Below are 21,508 nucleotides of genomic sequence, written 5' to 3'. Positions count from 1 at the left end.
CAAGTAATCCACTAGCTCAGCCTCCCAAAGCACTGGAATTATAGGTACATGCCACCGTGCCTGCTCCTACTCACTTTTAACACTTTAGATCCATTTTGCCTCTTTTTTGGATTTTTAGAATTATCTAAATAGAATCCTACAATATGTATCATTTGTATCGGGCACCTTTCTCTCAATGTTATTTTGTAGCCATTATTCACTGTTGTCTATAGTTGTGGTTCAACAATTTTCATCGTGGAGTTTTGTACCAACTGAATACACTTAAATGTATTTATTCATTCTACCCTTGATAAACATTTTTATTTCCAGTTTAGGGCTATTATAAACAGTGTTGCTGCCTACATCTTCGTACATGCCTTTTTACCTACAAATGTACAACATTTTCTGGAAGGAGTACCTAAAAGTAAAATTGCTTAATCTATAGTGTGTATATCTTTAGCTTTAGTAGATACTCATCAAGCAGTTTTCCAAATGGTACCATGAATTTGCATCTCCCCATAAAATTATGTGAATTCTGTTTTTCTATATTACGGCTTTTTTTTTTTTTTTCATTTTAGTCATCCCGATGAGTGTGTAGGGGTAATACATTGTGGTTTTAAATTGTACTCTTTTGATGCCTAATTAAGATGAACACTGTCCCATATATTTAATGGCTATTTGCATGACTTCTTGTGGTAAAATGCTCATTTTCTATTGGAATTATCTTTGTTCTTAATAATTTATAACAATTTTTTGTAGATACTGGATATGAGTTTTTTATGGGATCTATGCATTGCATTTATCTCTTTTCACTCTTCCTTGCCTTTTGATTATCCTCTTGGTGTCTCAAAAAGAAAAAAAAATCTGAATTTTAATGTAATCTGATTTATTCTTTTTTCTCCCTTATGGCTACTACTTTTGTATGATGTGTAAGAAATCTTATCATATCCCAACGTTATGCAGATTTTCTCCTGTGTTTTCTTTTAAAAGCTTTATGTTTTTTACCTATCACGTTACAATCTGCAGTCAACTTAGAGTTGATTTAGTTATACAGTGTGAGGTTAAGGTCAAGATATATATATTTTGACATGGATGTTCAATTTATGTGGTACTTATATTTAAATGATCATTATTTCCCCTGTGTACTGCAGTATTATCTTCATCATAATTCAGTGTCCACATATGTGCTGGTCAATTTCTGGACACTGTATTCTGTTCATTTACTTACTGTTTATTCTTGTGCTAATATCACACTATCTCAGTTACTATAGTTCTTATATGGGGCAATATAAATCTTCCAGTTTTTTCTTCTTAATTACTATTGCTTGGGCTATTGTAGGCCTTTTGCATTTTCATATAAACTATAGAACTAGCTTGTTAATTTCCGCAAAAAGATCCTGCAGGATTTTGATTTGGATTATAATAAATACATGAACAAATTAGAGAAGGGCTTTTATCTTCACAATTATCAGTCTTCCAAACCACAGACATGATCTATCCCTGTATTTGTTATTTTTGTGTTCCCTGTGCATAGTATGTGTCTGGAGTTCAGCTAACTCTCAAAATTGTGAACTCTTCTACTGTCCCTCCTTCCACTCTGATATCATCAATTGACTATGAACTCTCATACTTTCCCATTCTTACACGATGCTGTCCTCAACTAGAAATACTTAGTTGTCTCTTCAGAGAATATCTTTCCTTTCCTTCAGGGTCACAACTCCCTGGAGTTTCAACTGGGCCAAAGGAATCTGTGCTTTAGAAAACAGCAGAAACTCTTCTCACTCTACCCAAAGATAATAGGAGACTACCTCTAATTACAGAAATATATGGAATTTGAGGTTCTTCCATCCAAAAGTAACACAACAATATGACAGTGGGAGATCTATTTGGCTGTATAAAGACATGTTCTTTCTTTCTTTTTAAATTTCAATCACTTTAGGAGTACAAGTGGTTTTGAGTTACGTGGATAAGTTGTATAGTAGTGAAATTTGGGCTTTTAAGACATTTTCGAATAGAATAAATCACAGATGCATATGTGTTTTTTAAACATTAGATTTGGTAACAATTGTATAAAGATCTTTACATAGGAAAATTTCAGTGAAATTATCGTATATTCTAATATGTCAGAATGTTATTTCTCATGCCTCAATAATGCGCAGAGCTGAAATCTCTTTAATCAGACTTTCCAATGATGATAGCTCAAAGTGTACTTCGTAGGGCCTCTGCCGGCTTTGCTGTGTGTTTGCGTACGTGCAGGCTGGTGGGCAAATGCACTGGCAGATGTCAGTCACTTAAACAGGCTCTTCCTTGTTTCAAATTCTAAGTTTCAATTCCTGGTAATTGCAACACTACAGAAACAGGCAGTGTGGCTTCTAATACTTATCTTTGACTTAAATAATTAAAGTTCAACACTATAGCAACAAAGTTATTAGCTAGTACTTGACTCTAGACACTACAGGTCAATTACAAGCCAGCAAAGTTTAGAAGCACAAACCTTGGTAATTAGCAACAAATTTCATCTTCTCTCAGCATAGTTATGTGAGCATGCCACCAGAATAAGCAGAATTCAAACACAAATAAAAGCAGCACATGTATCCTAGATTTATAATTGTTACTAAGAACCATACAAATTTCAGCAGAGTTGGGTGCAAGGAAATTTTGACACCTGGAAAATGGGGCAAGTATGTTATCTTTTAGCAAGAAGTTACCTTAGGAATAATTTAAAGAGTATAAAATAAATTCTGTATATTTTCTTCTTTTGAAGCTTCAGGTACTGACCTCTTGTGTCGTATATTCAAAGACAGATGGAACTGAAAACAAGCAAGTTCAGCCCCATCTTTTAATCACTATTTAAATAAAGAATAGTGATCACATACCTAGTTAGAATCCTGGCTAGGACTGGAACGCCAATCATCAAATAACCTCTCATTGATCTTTACATTAGATACTCTAAGCATCAACTCTCCTGCAAAGGAAGTCATCAAATTGGAAGTGGTACTAATTACCGGTGCTATTTCTAATAGCCTTTTACTAAATAAAACATAAATTACTATACATGGCACATTAAATTAGTATACGTGGCACATTACTTTCTGATCTGTGAAAAACAAGGAAATACTATCTCCTCTGGATTATCTAAATGTATTGAACAATCAAATTCTTGAATTGGAATGGGTTGGAAATGATCCAAATAGGCAGGGCAAAGCCACTTGCATGTCTGATTTTGCTTCAATGGAAAGTTAGAAAATCTAGATGGCAAATAAAAGGCTACTGTACCAGAATTAGGTTATTTTGCAACCAACAAATACATAGAGACCCCATCTTAATTTTGGACCTGGGTGAACACATGCTCATTAAATTCAAAATAAGCAGTTGATATCTATTTTACATGAAACAGCTACACCATTCTGATAAAATAGAGAATGGTTTACCTTAAGTAGATTTTTCTGTACACCTGATGCTTAGAAGGTCAAAGTGGCTTGGCCAAATTTGTGCAGGTACCCAAACACTTGCCTCTTGGACCTCAGAGAATTCTTTATTTTTTAAAAATATCAGCCCACACTTTTAATCCAGAAATAACATACCCCATGAGGGATGTGAAGAGTGAGTTTAGAAACCAGAAAAAGTGAGTTCTAGGTCAAAGTGTGAATGAAAGGCTATACATCCAAGTGGCTAATCACTTTGACTTTCTAAGTTTCTGCTATCAAATACCACAATATTATAAACAGTAAACCCCCCAAATACGTTATTTTATATAAATTTGATTTAGCTGTGAAAAATTGAAATTGTAATATATCATCTATTCTACATATACATTTCTAAGTCTTTCCAGAAGATAATACTCCAATAGAGAAAGAATATTTACCCACTCAGCCTGTTTTTTGTAACAGTGAGGAATTTATGCATGTGTGTGATATTAAGTAAAAATTACATTATTCTTTTAGAGAGCAAATGCAAAAATTGACAACTATTTAAATACACATGCTGGAGTTGTCTTTATAAACACAAGCTCTAGAAAATTTCTGCCGGGCGCGATGGCTCACGCCTGTAATCCCAGCACTTTGGGAGGCCGAGGCGGGTGGATCACGAGGTCAGGAGATCGAGACCATCCTGGCTAACACGGTGAAACCCCGTCTCTACTAAAAATACAAAAAATTAGCCGGGAGTGGCGGTGGGCGCCTGTAGTCCCAGCTACTCAGGAGGCTGAGGCAGGAGAATGGCGTGAACCCAGGAGGCGGAGCTTGCAGTGAGCCGAGATGGTGCCACTGCACTCCAGCCTGGCAACAAAGCAAGACTCCGTCTCAAAAAAACAAAACAAACAAAAAAAAAATTTCTTTTATGGTAAAAAAAATCTTTAAAGATATTGTATCTACCCTAGATTAGTAATTGTTCCCCCTGAGTCACAGCCATTATCTTCCAAGGCAAGAGCTAAAGCCGCCTATGAGATGTGTTCCTGGGGACAAAGAAATATTATCAAATGAGATCCAGTAGGGTACTGTATTTGAAAGTGCATTACAAACTATAAAACAGAATTGTACATAGCATTAGCAGTGTCGGTAGAAAATAGTGGAAGGAACACTGGAGTTGGCAATAGGAAATGAGTTTCAGTCACAGCTTGGCTGTTTACTAGCTGGTGAGCTTAGGCAAGTCGTATAACTTCTCTGAGCCTCAACTGTCAAATGGAAATAATAATAATAATTGCCCTGACTGATATACAGAGTTGCAAGGGGAAAATGAGGTAACATGGAAGAGCTTTATAAAGCGTATTGCATTTGCCAATGTCAAATGATGTTATTTTTTACATACATACTGAAGAGTCTCCAGTATATATTAGTATGTATGTATTTACTTCTGTATGTTAAACGTCCAGCCTATGGAGTCATAACTTTCAGTGATTCATGAGTAGGTGATTCAACCTCCTTCATCATTTAATTTCCTTTATTCCAGGCCAGTTACAAAAATTTAGTTCAAGTAATCTTAGAATAGCCTAGTCCTTAAGTCCAGTGAACCTTGGTTGGAAATCCTGCTTTGTCACTCTTCACTGTGTAGACTTGGGGAAGATTTTTAAATCTCCCTAAGCCTCAGTTTTTTTCATCTTTTTAATGGATTATTATGAAAATTAACTGAGACAATAAGCCATTTGTAGTACTTAGTACAGCTCCCCTAATCCTGGGAATTTTATTTTAATGTTCCCACGATGAAAACATGTGAAAACAATCTGTATTGTAACTGGAATAATTATGTTTCAAAGACAATGTGGTCTAATGGGTCATTTAATGGCCTCAGGCAAATACTGGGAGCTGTATTCTTACATTCCCAGCAAAACATGAGGGTGAGGGTTTTTCTTTATCATTTTGTTCAAATGAGCTTGAGTGTGCTGAAAATTCAATGCTAAGAACTTAGAAATAAAATGATGATATTCTTCTGAATTTTTTTTCTGAATTTTCGAATACTAATGATTAGTTGGCAATTCCAATCCTATTGGGCATTGACTGAAATTGATTCCAGTAGTGGGCTCTCTCGCCATTTATTCTAAAACATGTGAGTGGAAACAGATAAGGAAATTAATATTTGAGACTTGGAAAGATGAAGACAAGTATTATTTAATAACAAAACATTTGGTATATTTGTTACCTGTGATTGCTTTCCAGTGCTGTAGCTCTATTGGAAAAGGGTGGAAAACAATATTAGTAATGTTCAGTTGTGGCTAGTTATGTTTAACATGGCACTAAATGAAAGAGATGATGCCAGATTAGTGTTGGCTGGTTTGTATGTAGATATGGAAATGAAATTAGACTAGGGAGAAGGGAATTAAAAGTAAAATTAAAATTCATTGTATAAAAAAAATATCTGTTAAGAATCAGTTTGGGGGCAAAGATGGGATTAGTAATCTGACCTTCCCGCCAAGACTGAAACCTTCAATACAGTTGCCAATCTATTTGCCATAGAAAAAGAAAGAGAGAGAGAGAGAGAGAGAGAGAGAGAGAGAGAAACATGGTGTCAAGAAAGCAAAAGATTAAATCAGACCAGAGAATTATGTCTAGGAAAGTACTTCTTGTGAAGTTCTCAGAACATGGAATTGACTGTAAATAGATCAGAAGCTTATTAAAGTTTTTGCGAAAATTACATTGCCAAAGAAACCACAAGTTTAATCTTTAAAAATCTTTTTTCTGTGAGCCCAAAAGCAAACTTTGGGTCCTCAAATTTGCACAGGCAGGAAGTAGCTGAGGAAGCCCTACGGTCATAAAATAGGACAAATTCTCCAATACCCATATCAGATCTCACTATAGAGAAATATGGACAAAGAAGAACCTCCAAGAACATAGAATCAGGAGACACAGAATCAGGAGAACATAGAATCAGGAGATCCATTTCATCAATGGATGAAAGAGCTTATCCCTGATAGCTGACTAAGAGAATAATAAAGGATTTATCCCACTGCCAGGGCAGAGGGACCTCAGAATGCCTACCTGGTAGACTTCATCACTGCTATAGACCAGTCCGCAGCCATCACTCTTCGCCATTTTTATGGGAGTGTTTAGTCAGTTATCCTATTCTTCACTTTTGCATACTGTGCATGTGTGTATATAGATATACACTGTGTGTGTGTGTGTGCGCGCGTGCGCTCGCGCGCGCACGCACATCCATAATGGTGTGGAAAACTCGTCTTTCTAGTTTATAGGCCACCATTCCAGGTATCCCCATCTTGGAAAATGGCACTACCATTTGTCCTTTGGCTTAGACTAAAAAGAGTGTTTGGTTTTGTTTTTTTTTTTAATATTTTTCCCCCCTCTGGGATTATTCATCCAGTACATCTACAAACCTGTCAGTTTTACTCACTAAATAAATCTGAAGCTGCTTCTCACTCCCTCCATTTCTATCTCCCTAATCTAAATTACCATGATATCTCACCTGAACTACTCAAAAAGTCCCTTTTTGTTTGTTTGAGATGGAGTCTCGCTCTGTTGCCCAGGCTGGAGTGCAGTGGCGTGATCTCAGCTCACTGCAAGCTCTGCCTCTGGGTTCACACCATTCTCCTGCCTCAGCCTCCCGAGTAGCTGGGACTACAGGTGCCCACCACCACACCTGGCTAATTTTTTTTTTTTTTTTTTTTAGTAGAGACGGGGTCAAAAAGTCTCTTTACTAGTATCTCTTCTTCTATCCTTCCAACCTTTCAATGTGGAAGTGAGTGGAAGTGAGATTATGTGAATCCTCTGCTCCAAATTTCCCATGACTTTCCCTCTCCTCACAGGTAAAATCTGAAGTCCCTGGCCACCTCTTCCACGTCCTCTGCAGCATTCTCCTCCTGTTCACTGAGGGCTACCCACTGTATCTTCCTTAATGTGCTTGAAACATACAAAGCATTTTCCCACCTTAAGATTTCCCCTCTCTGAGCCCTCTCCGTCGCCCACTTCTGCATTCATGAATATCTCTGAGCAAGTATCACCTCCTCATAGATACTCAACCACTCTGCCATTCCCTATGCCCTTATACTTTATTTTTCTTTGTAGCCCCCATCACTATCTGGCATCATATAAAATACTTCAGGAGTTTTGCTTTGTTTACAGATATATTCTTAACTCCAACACAGAACGTGGAACATGGTAGATTTTTAACACATATCCATAATGTAAATATCTTGCATGTGCTGCATCCTACCACTTAATAAGAGGCACGTTAAAGTGAACTAAATATGGCCTGAGAAGGACTCTGTACTTCTGTGTTTGAGTCCTTGTGGATGAATAGCAACGTAGCTTAATAGGTAGACAAGATTGAAAACCTAATTTAGGAGTATGTGCCTGTAACAATAGCTAAGTCTTGGGCAATCCTAGCACTGTACTTCAACCATTCATACACTGCTGAGTCTTCAGATTGTTCAAGTTAGAGAAACACTGCGCTGTAACCAATCCAGCCACTCTGTACCTCACTTTCGATTTCTGTATATCTTTTCCCTTTTTTGTCTACAAATCTTCTTTCACCACGTGGCTGCGCTGGAGTGTTTGTGAATCCACTGTGATTCTGGGGGCTGCCCAATTCACGAATCATTCATTGCTCAATTAAACTCCTTTAAATTTAATTCGGCAGAAGTTTTTCTTTTATCAGGCGTAAAGTAAGTGCTATTGGGGTATAGCGTAGGATGGACCAACTCTGACTGAGAGGCTGGTGAAAGCTTCCTAGCTGGCTTCATGGGTGTGCAACCTGTACAGATATGCAGGGCCATGCACTTGGAAGGATCCGCTTTTGGTGTAATGTTCTGTTTTTGTCATCTTGAAATTCTTCATAATTTTGAATTTGAACAAGGAACTCTATATAGTTCCCATTCCATACAACTCACAATATTTTAAGTATACAATTTAGCATTTTTTAGTATATTCACAAAGTTGTACGGCCATCCCCATTATCTAATTCTAGTACATTTTCATCATCCCCAGAATAAACCCACAAACATTTGTGGTCATTCCACTTTCTCACATTCCCTTATGCCTAGCAACCATTCATATCCTCTCTGATTCTCAATTTGCCAAGTCAGTACATTTCATATAAGTGAAATCATTTAAGATGTGGCCCCTTGAGTCAGGTTCCTCTCACTTAGCATGATGTTTTCCAGGTTTCTCAACGTTGCATTATGTGTCTATACTTTATTTCTTTTGGTGACTGAATAGTATTTCATTGTGTGGATACACCACATTTTTGTCAACTCATCCATTAACGAATATGTGGGATGTTTCTAATATTTGGCTATCATAAATGATGCTGCTGTGAACATTCATGTACAAGTTTTTGTTTGACTATATGTTTTCAATTCTCTTGGATATATAGGAGTAGAATTGCTGGGTCATATGGCTACTCTATGATTTACTTTTTGAGGCACTGCCAAGCTCTTTTCCACAGAGGCTATACCATTTTACATTCCTTCCAGCAATGTGTGAAGGTGCTAGTTTCTCCACATCCTTCCAACACTTGTTATTTTCTGTGTTTTTTATTACAGCCATCCTACAGGGTGTGAAATGCTAGCTTATTGTAGTTTTAATTTGCATTTCTCTAATGATTAATGATGAGTATCTTTTCATATGCCTATTGGCCATTTGTATACCTTCTTTGAATCAATGTCTATTCAAATTTTTTGATGATTTTAAAATTATTTTTCTTTTGTCTTTTTATTTCTGAGTTATAATAGCTCTTTATATATTCTAGATACTAAACCTATATCAGATTTATTATTATTATTATATTTTAAATTCAGGGGGTAGATGTGCAGGTTTGTTGCATGGATATGTTGTGTGATGCTGAGGTTGGGGCTTCTTTTGAACCCATCACCCAAATAGTGAACAGAGTACCCAATATTGGGTAGTGAAAAACTACCCAATAATTAGTTTTTTAACCCTTCCCCCTTTCCTCCCTCTTTAGAGTCCCCAGTGTCTATTGTTCCCGTCTTTACATCTGTGTGTACCCAATGTTTACCTCCTACTTGTAAGTGAGACCATGCAGCATTTGATTTTCTGTTTCTGTGTTAAGGTAGGATAATGACTTCCAGCTGCATCCATGTTGCTGCACAGGACATGATTGCATTCAGTTTTGTGTCTGGGTAATATTCCATGGTGTATACCACCTTTACTTTATGCAATCAGATATATTATTTGCAAATATTTTCTCTAATTCTGTGAGTTGTCTTTTCACTTTGATAATGTCCTTTGAAGTACAAGCATTTTTAATTTTGATGAAGTCCAATTAATCAATTTGTTCTTTCCTGCCTTGAGATTTATGTACCTATCTAAAAAATCATTGTCTAATTCAGGATCACTAAAATTTACACCTTTGCTTTCTTCTAAGAACTTTAATGTTTTAGCTCTTACAGTTAGGTATTTTATCCATTATAAGTTTAATTTTGTATATGGTGTTAGGCAGATATCCACATTCATTTCTTGTTTGTGTATATGCAGTTGTTTCAGTACCATTTTTTCAAAAGACTGTTCTTCTTTCGTCATTGAATTGCTTTGACACCCTTGTCAAAAACCAGTTGACCATAGATGCATAGGTTTATTTCAGGACTGTCAGTTGTATTCCACTGACATCTATGTCTATTCTTATGCCAGTACCAAATCCTTTAATTACTGTAGCTTTGTTATACATTTTAAAAGTGTTAGGTGTAAGTCCTCCAACTTTGTTCTCTTTTTCCAATATTGTTTCAACTCTTCTGAGTCCCTTGCATTTTCATCTAAAATTTAGGGTTGGTTTATCAATTTCTGAAAAATGGGCAGTTGAAATTTTGATGAAAATTGTATCAAAACTATAGAGCAACTTGGGTAGTATTGCCATGTTAGCAATATCATCTTCCAATATGTAAACATGAGATGTCTTTCCATTTATTTAGGTTTTCTTTAATCTATGTCAATGTTTTGTAGTTTTTCTAGGTGCAACTCCTATACCTCTTCTTTTGCTAAATTTATTTCTTTTATTCTCCTTGAAGCTATTGTCAATAACATTATTTTCTTAATTTCATTGTCAGATGGTTCATGGCTAGTGCATAGAAATATAACAGATTTTTATATTGAATGCATATACTGCATCCTTGCTGAACTCCTTTATCGATTCTAGCGGGCTTCTCTTGTATTTCTTAAGATTTTTCTATATGCATGATCATGTCATCTCTAGAGGAGTTTTACTTCTTCCTTTCTATTCTGGATAACTTTTATTTTATTTTCTCGACAATTTCCTTGGCTAGAACCCCCAATACAATGTTAAGCAGAAGTGATGGGATCATCCCTGCTCCTCTCTTTGCTGATATTAGGGGGAAAGCTTCTAGTACTTTACTATATACTATATGATGTATGATGTTAGAGATCCTGAATTTTTATCTTGCATTGGGCTCTGAAAATTATGTAGCTAGTCCTACCTTATAAAGAAGGACACAGTTGAGCTGAGTATCAAAGGACACGTAGGAGTTCTCCAGTGGGTGAGAAGGAGGAAGAAGAACAGTATATGCAGTATCATAAATACATGCTCAAACTCAAAGTGACTCAGTGTGGCAGGTGTGTGGAGGCCAAGTGAGGAGTGAAGGAGCAGAGGTTGGAGAAGCAGGTAGGGCTGGACCACTGCTGGATTGCTGACTTCTTACTAAGGAGTTTGGATTTTATTCTGTAATTTTTGGACTAGTACACTATTATATTTTATAGTCAACAGCAAAGAGTAGAATGAAGAAAAATGAGACTAAAAATTGAGGCAAGGAGAGCAATTCATGGGCTACTGCAGTGTTTGATACAGTGAATCAAAATCTTGTCAGAGGCTGAGGTGGTCGGATCACGAGGTCAGGATATCGAGACCATCCTGGCTAACATGGTGAAACCCCGTCTGTACTAAAAATACAAAAACTTAGTTGGGCGTGGTGGTGGGCACCTGTAGCCCCGGCTACTCGGGAGGCTGAGGCAGGAGAATGGCGTGAACCCAGGAGGCAGAGCTTGCGGTGAGCCGAGATTGCACCACTGCACTCCAGCCTGGGTGACAGAGTAAGACTCCGTCTAAAAAAAAAAAACCTTGTCAGATTAACCTTGGAATAACTGTATTCTTGCTTTTGAAGACTTTGCTTTCCTTCTATTTTTTTTAAATGAAAAATTTGTACAAATAAAAACATATGCATTGAGCACCATATTTCAAAGTTAGGCTAGCGCTGGTAAAGTTTAGAGTCTATGTTTTGTTCATTGTGAAAAATATATTTTCATGTTTATGATAGCCTGAATTCAGAATTGAGATAAATGATCTTTTACATGGTAAAGAAAATGATGCTTAGAACATTTCATTAGTTGTTTCAGTAACTGTATTAGTTATTCTAGAATCTTTTGCATTTGCATCATACTAATCATTCTTACATTAGGCATTACCTACACATTAGCAAAACCAAAAGATATTCCTTCCCTATCCCTTCCCGTCCCTCCTTTCTTCCCTTCTTCTATCCCTCCCTCCCTTCCTCCCTTTCTTCCTTCCTCTCTACCCATTTTCCTTCCTTCCTTTTTCTTTACATTTGCTTAATTAATTAATTCTTCAAAAGTTTTAGGGCCTAAGAGGCTGAATTAGATCTGTAACACATTTTGTGCCCTTGGAGAGCTTCTAGATTTATGAGTGGCTGAAGTAAACAAGGCTGCCACATCTCAAAAGAGAGTATCATGCACCATTGTTACCCTAAGCACATCTAAATTTGTAGAATGGTCATTTGCAACAGCCCCATCACTGTGGCCTTCACTGAGAGTTTACAGCCTCTGATATATACATGGTAGTGTTGAATAAATAATGCTTTGTTGTATTAGTTCAGGTTGTCATGGATTGGAGGGCTAGAGTTAGAATTTGTGACTAAGATTATGGAAACGGTAAGAAGAACCGAAGAATCAAACCAACTAAATCCCAGGAGAGTCAAATGAACCAGAGCTACTCACTGCTTGATCACATATAGCTATAAATTCCTAGTCAATTCACAGATCTTGTAAGTGATGAGCCATTTGAGAGAAAACATCTCTTTCTTTTCTGCAAATTATATAACACTAAATCCATGTCATTGGACAAATGATTCTAACTATTCTTTTCTTGCCTTTATTGGATTTCAAAGTTCAGTACACATTCAAATTATTCAATTTTGATATCACTTTTATGATCAAATGCCCTACTTTTGAAATGGAAAGCTCAGTTGGCCATGTTCTCTGTTACGTTTAAGAAGCTTTTATCATTTAAATAAATTAAACCTTCCAGCATGGATTCTGCAGAACATAATTAAGTACAGAGAAAAATAAAGCTTAAATGAAATAAATCTCTTTGCTGATAGAAACAGTACAGGTTATTGTGCATTCTACCAATAAATGTGTAGCTGGAACCGTAGCCTGATTTCTGGTTTTTAAATTTTGTCCTTAATTTTTGTAGTGTTCAGCAGCAGTCTGATTTGCCATTGGACAAAAGATGGACACAATGTACATCAAGTAAAAAGGGTCTAGGTTTTTAGTACTGAGAATAAAACCAAATATTAGATTTTTTAAAAGCTGATTTCTTTTAAAACTACATTGATAAGTAAGGATGTGCATTTTTCACACCATTTAATTCATACAAGTTGAACTCTTACGAACTCAAATCCTTTAACACTTTCTATAATAATTTCTTCATGGTTAAAAAAATGCTTGTTTTTTAGAGAAAAATGATCATCCATATAATAATTGAGTAAAATTAAAGTATATAAATTACATATTGAATTAGCAGGAGACATTTTACTTTTTGAGTTACAATTTGCCAGTTGCCCATGAAAGATTCAATTGGATTTTGAAAAATCTTACTGTTTATAGGTTCTTTCAATGGCCAAAGTGTAGGATGCAATTTTTAAAACGTAAATAAAACACACCATTTTAAAGAGTTTAAATAAAATTTATCGATGTTTCCGCTATGTTAAGTTGAACCATTTTACTACATGCATGTTAAAAATAAAGTTAAAGGTAAAAAGCCCTTCCTTTTAAAAGTTTTATTTATTATTATTTTTGAGACCCAGGTTGACATGCAATGGCATGATCATAACTTATTGGAACTTCAGATTCCTGAGCTCAGGTGATCCTTCTGCCTCAGCCTCCCAAGTAGCTAGGACCACGGGCATGTACCACCACGCGTGTCTTTTTTTTTTTTTTTTTTAATTTTATTGTAGAGATAGGGTCTTCCTGTGTTACCAGGGTGGTCTCAAACTTCTGGGCTCAAATGATCCTCCCACTTTGGCCTCCCAAAGAGCTGGGATTACAGGTATGAACCACCATTCCCAGCCAAAAAGCCCTTCTTAAAAGGAAACGTTCAGCAGAATTAATTTGAGAATACTCATAATGGTAATGTATAATAATTACCATAGAAATGTAGTTTTCTTAGTAATAAATATTCAGTGTTACTCAATATTGGAGCTTAGGTCATAAAACTGTCTCTGAAACTGTAAGGACTTATAGAGAGGGCCTAATTGCATTTCATGTTTTTGAAATACAGTGAGTTACTTATGTTAGGCATCCCTGATGTTTTATCTTCTGATTTATTATATTTGTACATTCTTTTAAACTGCAAAACAAAAAACTATCATACTTTGCATATAAGATATGGATCAGCTGGTGGTAGCACCTTGTAAATTAGTGTTTAAAGCCCATAAGCATGATTAAATCACCTTTTCATTTTTCATTTGTTTTTAATTCCAGTGCCTATATTCTCTTACCTTGCAGTAGGAAAGAAAATTTTGTTTTGTCATAAGTTAGAAAATAAGCTTCTAATGGATATTGTTGCATCCTTGCAATGAAATCAAAGCAAATTCTGATTCAAGACCTTTCAATGACTGATTTGTGGGTCAAAGATTTGAACGTGAGCTATCCAGTATGCATTTGTTCAGCAGCTGGCCAGGTTCTAGGAATGCCAGAAGGCAAATGATATAGCTTCTGCTTCCAAATGAGGAGTAGACATTAATGATCAATAATAATAATAATAATAATATACAGATAGCACTGATTCATTGTTTGGAGAGTGGAACATAGTGAAGGGCAACTATAAAGTGCCCTTCTTATTTGTAACAAACATACATTTGCTGAATGTATGAAAAGGTTCTTGAACTAATGAATAACATTTATTTGTTGAGGAATTTCAATGTGGCAGGCATGTTATAGACACTTGAGATATAGCAGTTAGCAAAGCAGACAGAAATCCCTATTCTAATAAACAAATGATTTAGGTGTGAATGGAATCAAGGATGATGTCAAAGTCCAGGGAAAGTCACATTCTTTGACCCTCCCTGCCCCCGCCTTCCATAAAGGTAGTATATTTAATATATGTAGAAGGAAGTTAAAAACAAAACAAAAACACAAGGCATCCTTGAAGGGGACCGGAAGCTACAAAATGGTAGCATGCATTGAAGCCTACTGGCTCTGCTTTGGAGAGTGAGGAGGGTCTAGAGACTGTCTCCCACAAAGCTCTTTCAAAGTGCTGGTCAAGGCTACCACTTTCCCAGCAAGCATAGAGCTTTGATCGTGTTCAATTCACTGCTTTCAGGGGTGGTTCTCCATGGCAAAGGCTCTGTGAAGGGTGACCTGCTGGGTGTGAAACTGCTGCACGACTTCCTACTTCACCCATTCATCTATCCAAGTTTTCACGGAGTCCAGGAGAAAGTATAAAAGTTACCTTGAGGAGCAGGAGAGTGGAATGGTTAAGACTGTTTGGAATCTGACCCCTCGGATTTGTATCCTGGACACTCAGTTGTGTGACCTAAGGGAAACCACTTAAACTCTTTATGCCTCAATTGGCTTCTCTGTAATATAAGAATAATAGGACCTGTGTCCTACAGTAGAGAATAGGACCTAGCTCATAAAATGTTCTCATTTATGACACTTAAATGGGAAAATACATGTGTGGAAGTGACCACATTGCTACATACAGCTATTTTATAATCATTTTACAATACCATTATTTTGTTCCATAGTCAAAAGTAAAATAAATGTAATCTAATCCTATACAGTCAATTCAAACTAGTAATTTTTTTTAAAAAATCTACCTCTTACAAACCTGGATATAATAAGTAGTTGACTAAATCCAAGTGTTACTGTTTTCAGTTAGGCTTCAGTTACAGTTGTATAGACTGGGTGATAAATCTCCTCATGACCCCCTCTTTCCAACCTTCCTCCTGCACTTGCTTCTCCTCTCACTGGGCTGCAGATTGTCAGCAGGCCTGCTGCTAAGGAGAAAGGGGGATCTACTTCAGGACTTAGGGCTTGTGTCTGAGATCTGGAGGGCCTGTAGCCACTCCTCAGAGTGTTGGCTTTTGAGCTGGTCATGTCCAACTGCTGGCTGTCTTTATGTGTGGCATAATTGATGGCCTGAAAGTCCCTGGTGGCAGGTGACCTACGGGGTGCAATAACTTTTCCCACCTCACAGAGTGCTTTTGCCTTGGCTGGCTTCTAGCAGACTGAATTCACGAATGACTGACTTCAGTGACTTCCTGAGCTCTAGGGCATCCCAGCCAGTGCCCCTCTGAGCTATACAGGAAGTGAAGGGCAAGGAGCAAAGAAGAGATCTGTGGCTCTCTAAAGAGCATGTTTTTCCACCGTGCATTGCTGGCTCCTGAGACTGGATGTGTAGGTCCTGCTGTTCTGCAAACTCGGTAACAATTCAGGACCAGTCTTGTTGCTCATAAGTACCCTCAAACCTCAAGGGAGCTATGTTTAAAATTACTTAATTTCCTATCTCCGGGGAGTAAAAAGGGGGAAAGGAACAATGTGCAATGCTCAGAATTCTGTCATCTAATGTACCAGAGCTCGATTTTTTCTCTTTCCCTGTTACTTTTACGTTTCTTGACAGCAAAATACAGATCCAGCTATACCTCATTTGTCCCCTGGTGTAGGTGAGAAATCAAGCCGTGTGCCAGGACCCACTTTGCTCTGTGTATTTTTGTATTTGGAGTCTTTGTTTCTAGCTAAAGAGTAGCAATTCAAATACTTTTGTTTGTTCTTGGTTGGGTGGGTGGGGCAGCTGGTGGTCAAGGAAGCTGGGAAAGATTTATTTTATTGATATTTTACATGGGCATGTTACAGTCTTACGTCACAAAACACCCTGAACTTGGTAAGCACACAATAATTGCTAGCAAGTATTGGCCATTATATTGACAAATCTAAACAAATAAGGCTCTTGCCTAAGGTGTCCACAAATTCTCAGATATCAGTAATACCAAATCTTTCAGTATAGTCTCTGCGTGGCAGGATGTGTAGACATTACAAGGATAGGAATGTCCTTGTCTGTATATACTAATAGGGTTGCCAAATGTAGCAAACAAAAATACAGGACTCCAAAGTAAAATTAAAATTCTGATAAACAATGAATATTTGTTAAAGTATACATACGTCCAATTCAGATTTTTAATGTCTGATGTTTTTAGTATGTCCCAAATATTGCACAGGGGACCTGCATTTTACCTGACCTTCCTGTGTGCCTAGCACCTGTCACACTCTACTGACTTTGAAACGGTTCCCTTTTCCCAAATGTGAAGGCTGCTCTCAGTTACCACATCGAACCAACACTATGTCTATCCTAGGCTAAACAACCACCTTAAAAAAGTAAAAAGGGCCAGTGGTGAATGGAAAGGGGGATGTGGAAAATTATTCATATTAGGCCTCTTATGTCCACCCATAGAATCAAAGTGAGTCCTTTTTCAAAAAGGCACTGAAATAGGAAAATAGTATCTGTGTTTCTGTGTCTGGGTCTGTCTGGTTCTAAAGAATGTACATATCTTGAAGACTTAGTACAACCTATGTTTACTTGGGAAGCATAAGAAATGTGTCAACCCTTTGAAAGACTTCTAATTAAACTGCTGGAACTTTGATGTCAGAATTTGAGATTATTATTACATATTTTTAAAAGACCCAATTTCATGTGCCACTAACAAGAAGAAAAATATTGGCCTTTACAGTTACTGAATTTATTTTAAAATACAAATTATTACCACTTGATAAGCTGAATTTAGTGCATCAATCTCATTTTAGAAAATGCCCTCTTACCTGGAAGGGGAATTCCTACTTTTCTGACTTTTCTGTTAACGGTGACCATCAATAGTATCAGTTTTTGGTGTAAAATCAATGATTATATGTTACTCCAGGCAGCTGCTGAATATTCAAAGGATAGTAAATGGTTTCAGATAGGAGTATTTTATGAGAGTTCAAGGAGAGAGAACCAATGTATGTTGAGTGTCTGTTATGGGTTAGAGAATGCATGCTTCACATGTGTTTCTACTCTAGCCAACAACTTACAGAGGGTGACCAAGGTAAGTAATTTTCCTTGAGTAATAAAATTGTCTGATTCTGAAAGTGCCTTATCTTATATAACTCTTTTTTTTTTTTTTTTTTCATTTTCTTTACAGCCTTCACCTGCAGTTACTTTGCTTTTCAGGACTCTGAGCAAAAATCTCACACATTAACTTTACTTCCAACTCTGATAATATATGTGGCAATTTCTTATATAGCCAACATTTTTTTTATTTCTTTTGATGGGGTTATCATAAGTTCTTCCCATTATTATCTTCAAAATACATTTTAAATAAAATGATGCTCATTTATTTATGGATATCTAACCCCTCACCTGTACTATGTATTTAGTTTTATGTTTAAAATTTAAAGAATCTTGGAAATTGAAGAGTTCAACCTCCAACCCAGTGAACATGTCACATGAAAAACATACTTCCTGTTTTAACCTTTTAGTGCTAGAATGATCATGAGTTTTCGAGGCAGTTTATTCGATAGAGAGCAGTTTGCAATGAAGTCTCTGTGCTGAGCTGGTGTTGCCTCCCAGAAACGTTTTCTCACAAATTCTAGTTCTGCCTTCTAGGGTCACATAAATAAATTTAAATTCTCCCCTCACCCACCCCAGGTGCCATTTGCTAAACTGTCTAACTTTTCAGTACATTTATAGCCGGGAATTCTTACTATCTGATACTCAAACAGAGGATAATATTAAAAATGGTTTTGAATCTTATTTCTACACAATAAGGAAAATTGGAAAATCATACAAAAGTAGCAATTCATTACAGAGAAATTTAAGGGATAAATATGTATTTCCTTATATATGTATACATATATACACATACAAATATATATATGTGTGTGTGTGTGTGTTTGTGTATTTCCTACTAAACAGTAATATAATGGGAACATAAACTAGAAGCAAAGTACCTCTACTCAGTTGTCTCTTGAGTAATTCTCCCTCTGATATGTAGGGGACTAGAACTAAGTAAATAAGTAGCCAACATTTCCGTGTTGGGTTTAAGGCATATTGCATCCATAAATTTCATAAATGCAATTCCATAAATGGCATTCGGATTTTTTTCTTCAGAAATAATCTTATTGAATGTTGAAGGGTTTTCTTTGTAACACAAAGCACATACAGCATAGAGTCACACAACTGTTAATCCATCTGCTTTTATAATCAGGCTCTGACTGTCTCTCCCGTTCCACAGATCATCTTTCGTAAGATCAGTGATGTGAAGAAAGAGGAGGAGGAGCGCCTCCGGCAGAAGAATGAGGTGACCCTCAGCATCCCTGTGGACCACCCGGTCAGAAAGCTCTTCCAGAAGTTCAAGCAGCAGAAGGAGCTGCGGAATCAGGGCTCAACACAGGGTGACCCCGAGAGGAACCAACTCCAGGTAGAGAGCCGCTCCTTACAGAATGGAGCCTCCATCACTGGCACCAGTGTGGTGACTGTGTCACAAATTACTCCCATTCAGACATCTCTGGCCTACGTGAAAACCAGCGAATCCCTTAAGCAGAACAACCGCGATGCCATGGAACTCAAGCCCAACGGCGGTGCTGACCAAAAATGTCTCAAAGTCAACAGCCCAATAAGAATGAAGAATGGAAATGGAAAAGGGTGGCTGCGACTCAAGAATAATATGGGAGCCCATGAGGAGAAAAAGGAAGACTGGAATAATGTCACTAAAGCTGAGTCAATGGGGCTATTGTCTGAGGATCCCAAGAGCAGTGATTCAGAGAACAGTGTGACCAAAAACCCACTAAGGAAAACAGATTCTTGTGACAGTGGAATTACAAAAAGTGACCTTCGTTTGGATAAGGCTGGGGAGGCCCGAAGTCCGCTGGAGCACAGTCCCATCCAGGCTGATGCCAAGCACCCGTTTTATCCCATCCCGGAGCAGGCCTTACAGACCACACTGCAGGAAGTCAAACACGAACTCAAAGAGGACATCCAGCTGCTCAGCTGCAGAATGACTGCCCTAGAAAAGCAGGTGGCAGAAATTTTAAAAATACTGTCAGAGAAAAGCATACCCCAGGCCTCGTCTCCCAAATCCCAAATGCCACTCCAAGTACCTCCCCAGATACCATGTCAGGATATTTTTAGTGTTTCAAGGCCTGAATCACCTGAATCTGACAAAGATGAAATCCACTTTTAATATATATACATATATATTTGTTAATATATTAAAACAGTATATACATATGTGTGTATATACAGTATATACATATATATATTTTCACTTGCTTTCAAGATGATGACCACACATGGATTTTGATATGTAAATATTGCATGTCCAGCTGGATTCTGGCCTGCCAAAGAAGATGATGATTAAAAACATAGATATTGCTTGTATATTATGCAGTTGACTGCATGCACAATTTACATTTATTTATAATCTCTATTCTATAATAAAAGAGTATGATTTTTGTTACCCAAGGCAATGTAATATTTGAAGAATCAGGGTCCAACCTGCCAATGTTGCCATGACAAATTTGATCTCAGGCTGAGTATGTATATCGTGCTATCATTTTCTCACTGTTCTGTTAAGTTAAAATTATAGATTAATGCCAAGGAAGAGTTCAGTCTTTTAAACTATTAGTACCATGTTATGATCTCTTTCCCTAGGATTTTTCTGTAACTTAGTGTTAGGTTCTTTTCCCCTACAGGCGGTGTTTGCTCCATTTAAATGACTGTTTTGTTGCTAAGTCAGATAACAGTGTGGGGTATTGAAAACTTATTGCTATGGGTTTTGTGCATGAATTACATTTTTGATCAACTATACCTCTCCTTTTTTAACATTATACTTAGATAGTAATCATTAGCTCTTATGTAAGGAAATCCCTACTCCCTCCTTCTTGGAGAACAGCTGCCATCTTGTAGGCTGACATTATCGACACCATAAATACTAAACTATTAATATAGTGTACGTTATTATAGAAACACTGCACTACAGGGTATAAGGCCTTTTGACAATTCACGTAAGAGATGCTGAATTTCCAAAGCTTATGAATGCTCTAAATTTGTATTTCCAAAACATGTTCAAGAGTGACGTTGAAAGGCTTCTTAGCAGAGAAATATACAAAAAAAAAAAGCATTTAAGTAATCATATCAAAATACTAACTATTATGATATAAAATAAAAAAGAGTGTAAACAGATAAATTTTTGTGGCATGTCTGTAACTTAGAAAGAATGAAACACTGGTACGGATTGTTGACACATGAATCTTAGTGTTTGTAGTGATAACACATGAAATGTGGTAAAACAAACAAACAAACCAAGAAGTAGACATTAAGTTGCTCGACTCAGATAACTGCTTTTCTATCATTTTATTATGGTTATAATTTTTAAAAGCTTTTTGCACACAGTTCTACTGCTGGACTTCTGCTAAGTTGATTCAATAAACTATTGTGGCTCAGGCAGATCCATTTATGAAAGGGGGATACTAGAGACTGAATTTTAGTCTTTTGAATTCAAATCCTCTTTGTAGAAAGTGCCTATTGTCAAGTTTTTTTTAAAAAAGTCACGAAGAGTTGTCCTGTATATAGCTAGTCCCTTAAATGATATGGATTGAGAATAAAATACACATTCACTTGTAAGAACCCAGGAGAACTTATTTCTTTTGACTAAACTATATTTTAGGAAGTTGTTCAGGGAAGCATACTTTTCAGTCAGCGCATGCACAGCATTTAATATGGGGAGCAGGGGAGTTAGTGTTTGCATGAAGTTGAAAATATGTGTGAGTAATTTATCTATTAC

At 36.8% G+C, this 21,508-nt stretch overlaps 1 protein-coding gene across 2 annotated transcripts in view; it reads left to right on the top strand.

Annotated features, from left to right (window-relative positions):
- KCNH5 (potassium channel, voltage gated eag related subfamily H, member 5) overlaps positions 1–20,837 on the top strand; it is a 341,485-nt gene extending 320,648 nt beyond the window's left edge. The window contains exon 10 of one of the 2 annotated variants that reach the window (XM_011978277.1): positions 18,959–20,837. In XM_011978277.1, the coding sequence (XP_011833667.1) occupies positions 18,959–18,972 (14 nt within the window). In that variant the 3' untranslated portion in view covers positions 18,973–20,837. The remainder of the gene's footprint in view (positions 1–18,958) is intronic. The other variant, XM_011978276.1, reaches the window with a different exon arrangement.
- The last annotated feature ends 671 nt before the right edge of the window (positions 20,838–21,508 follow it).

The sequence above is a fragment of the Mandrillus leucophaeus genome, unplaced genomic scaffold (assembly GCF_000951045.1).
Source record: "Mandrillus leucophaeus isolate KB7577 unplaced genomic scaffold, Mleu.le_1.0 Scaffold192, whole genome shotgun sequence".
NCBI lineage: Eukaryota > Metazoa > Chordata > Mammalia > Primates > Cercopithecidae > Mandrillus > Mandrillus leucophaeus.
Note: the sequence above shows the minus strand (reverse complement) of the source record. Positions and strands in the feature narration are given on the sequence as shown.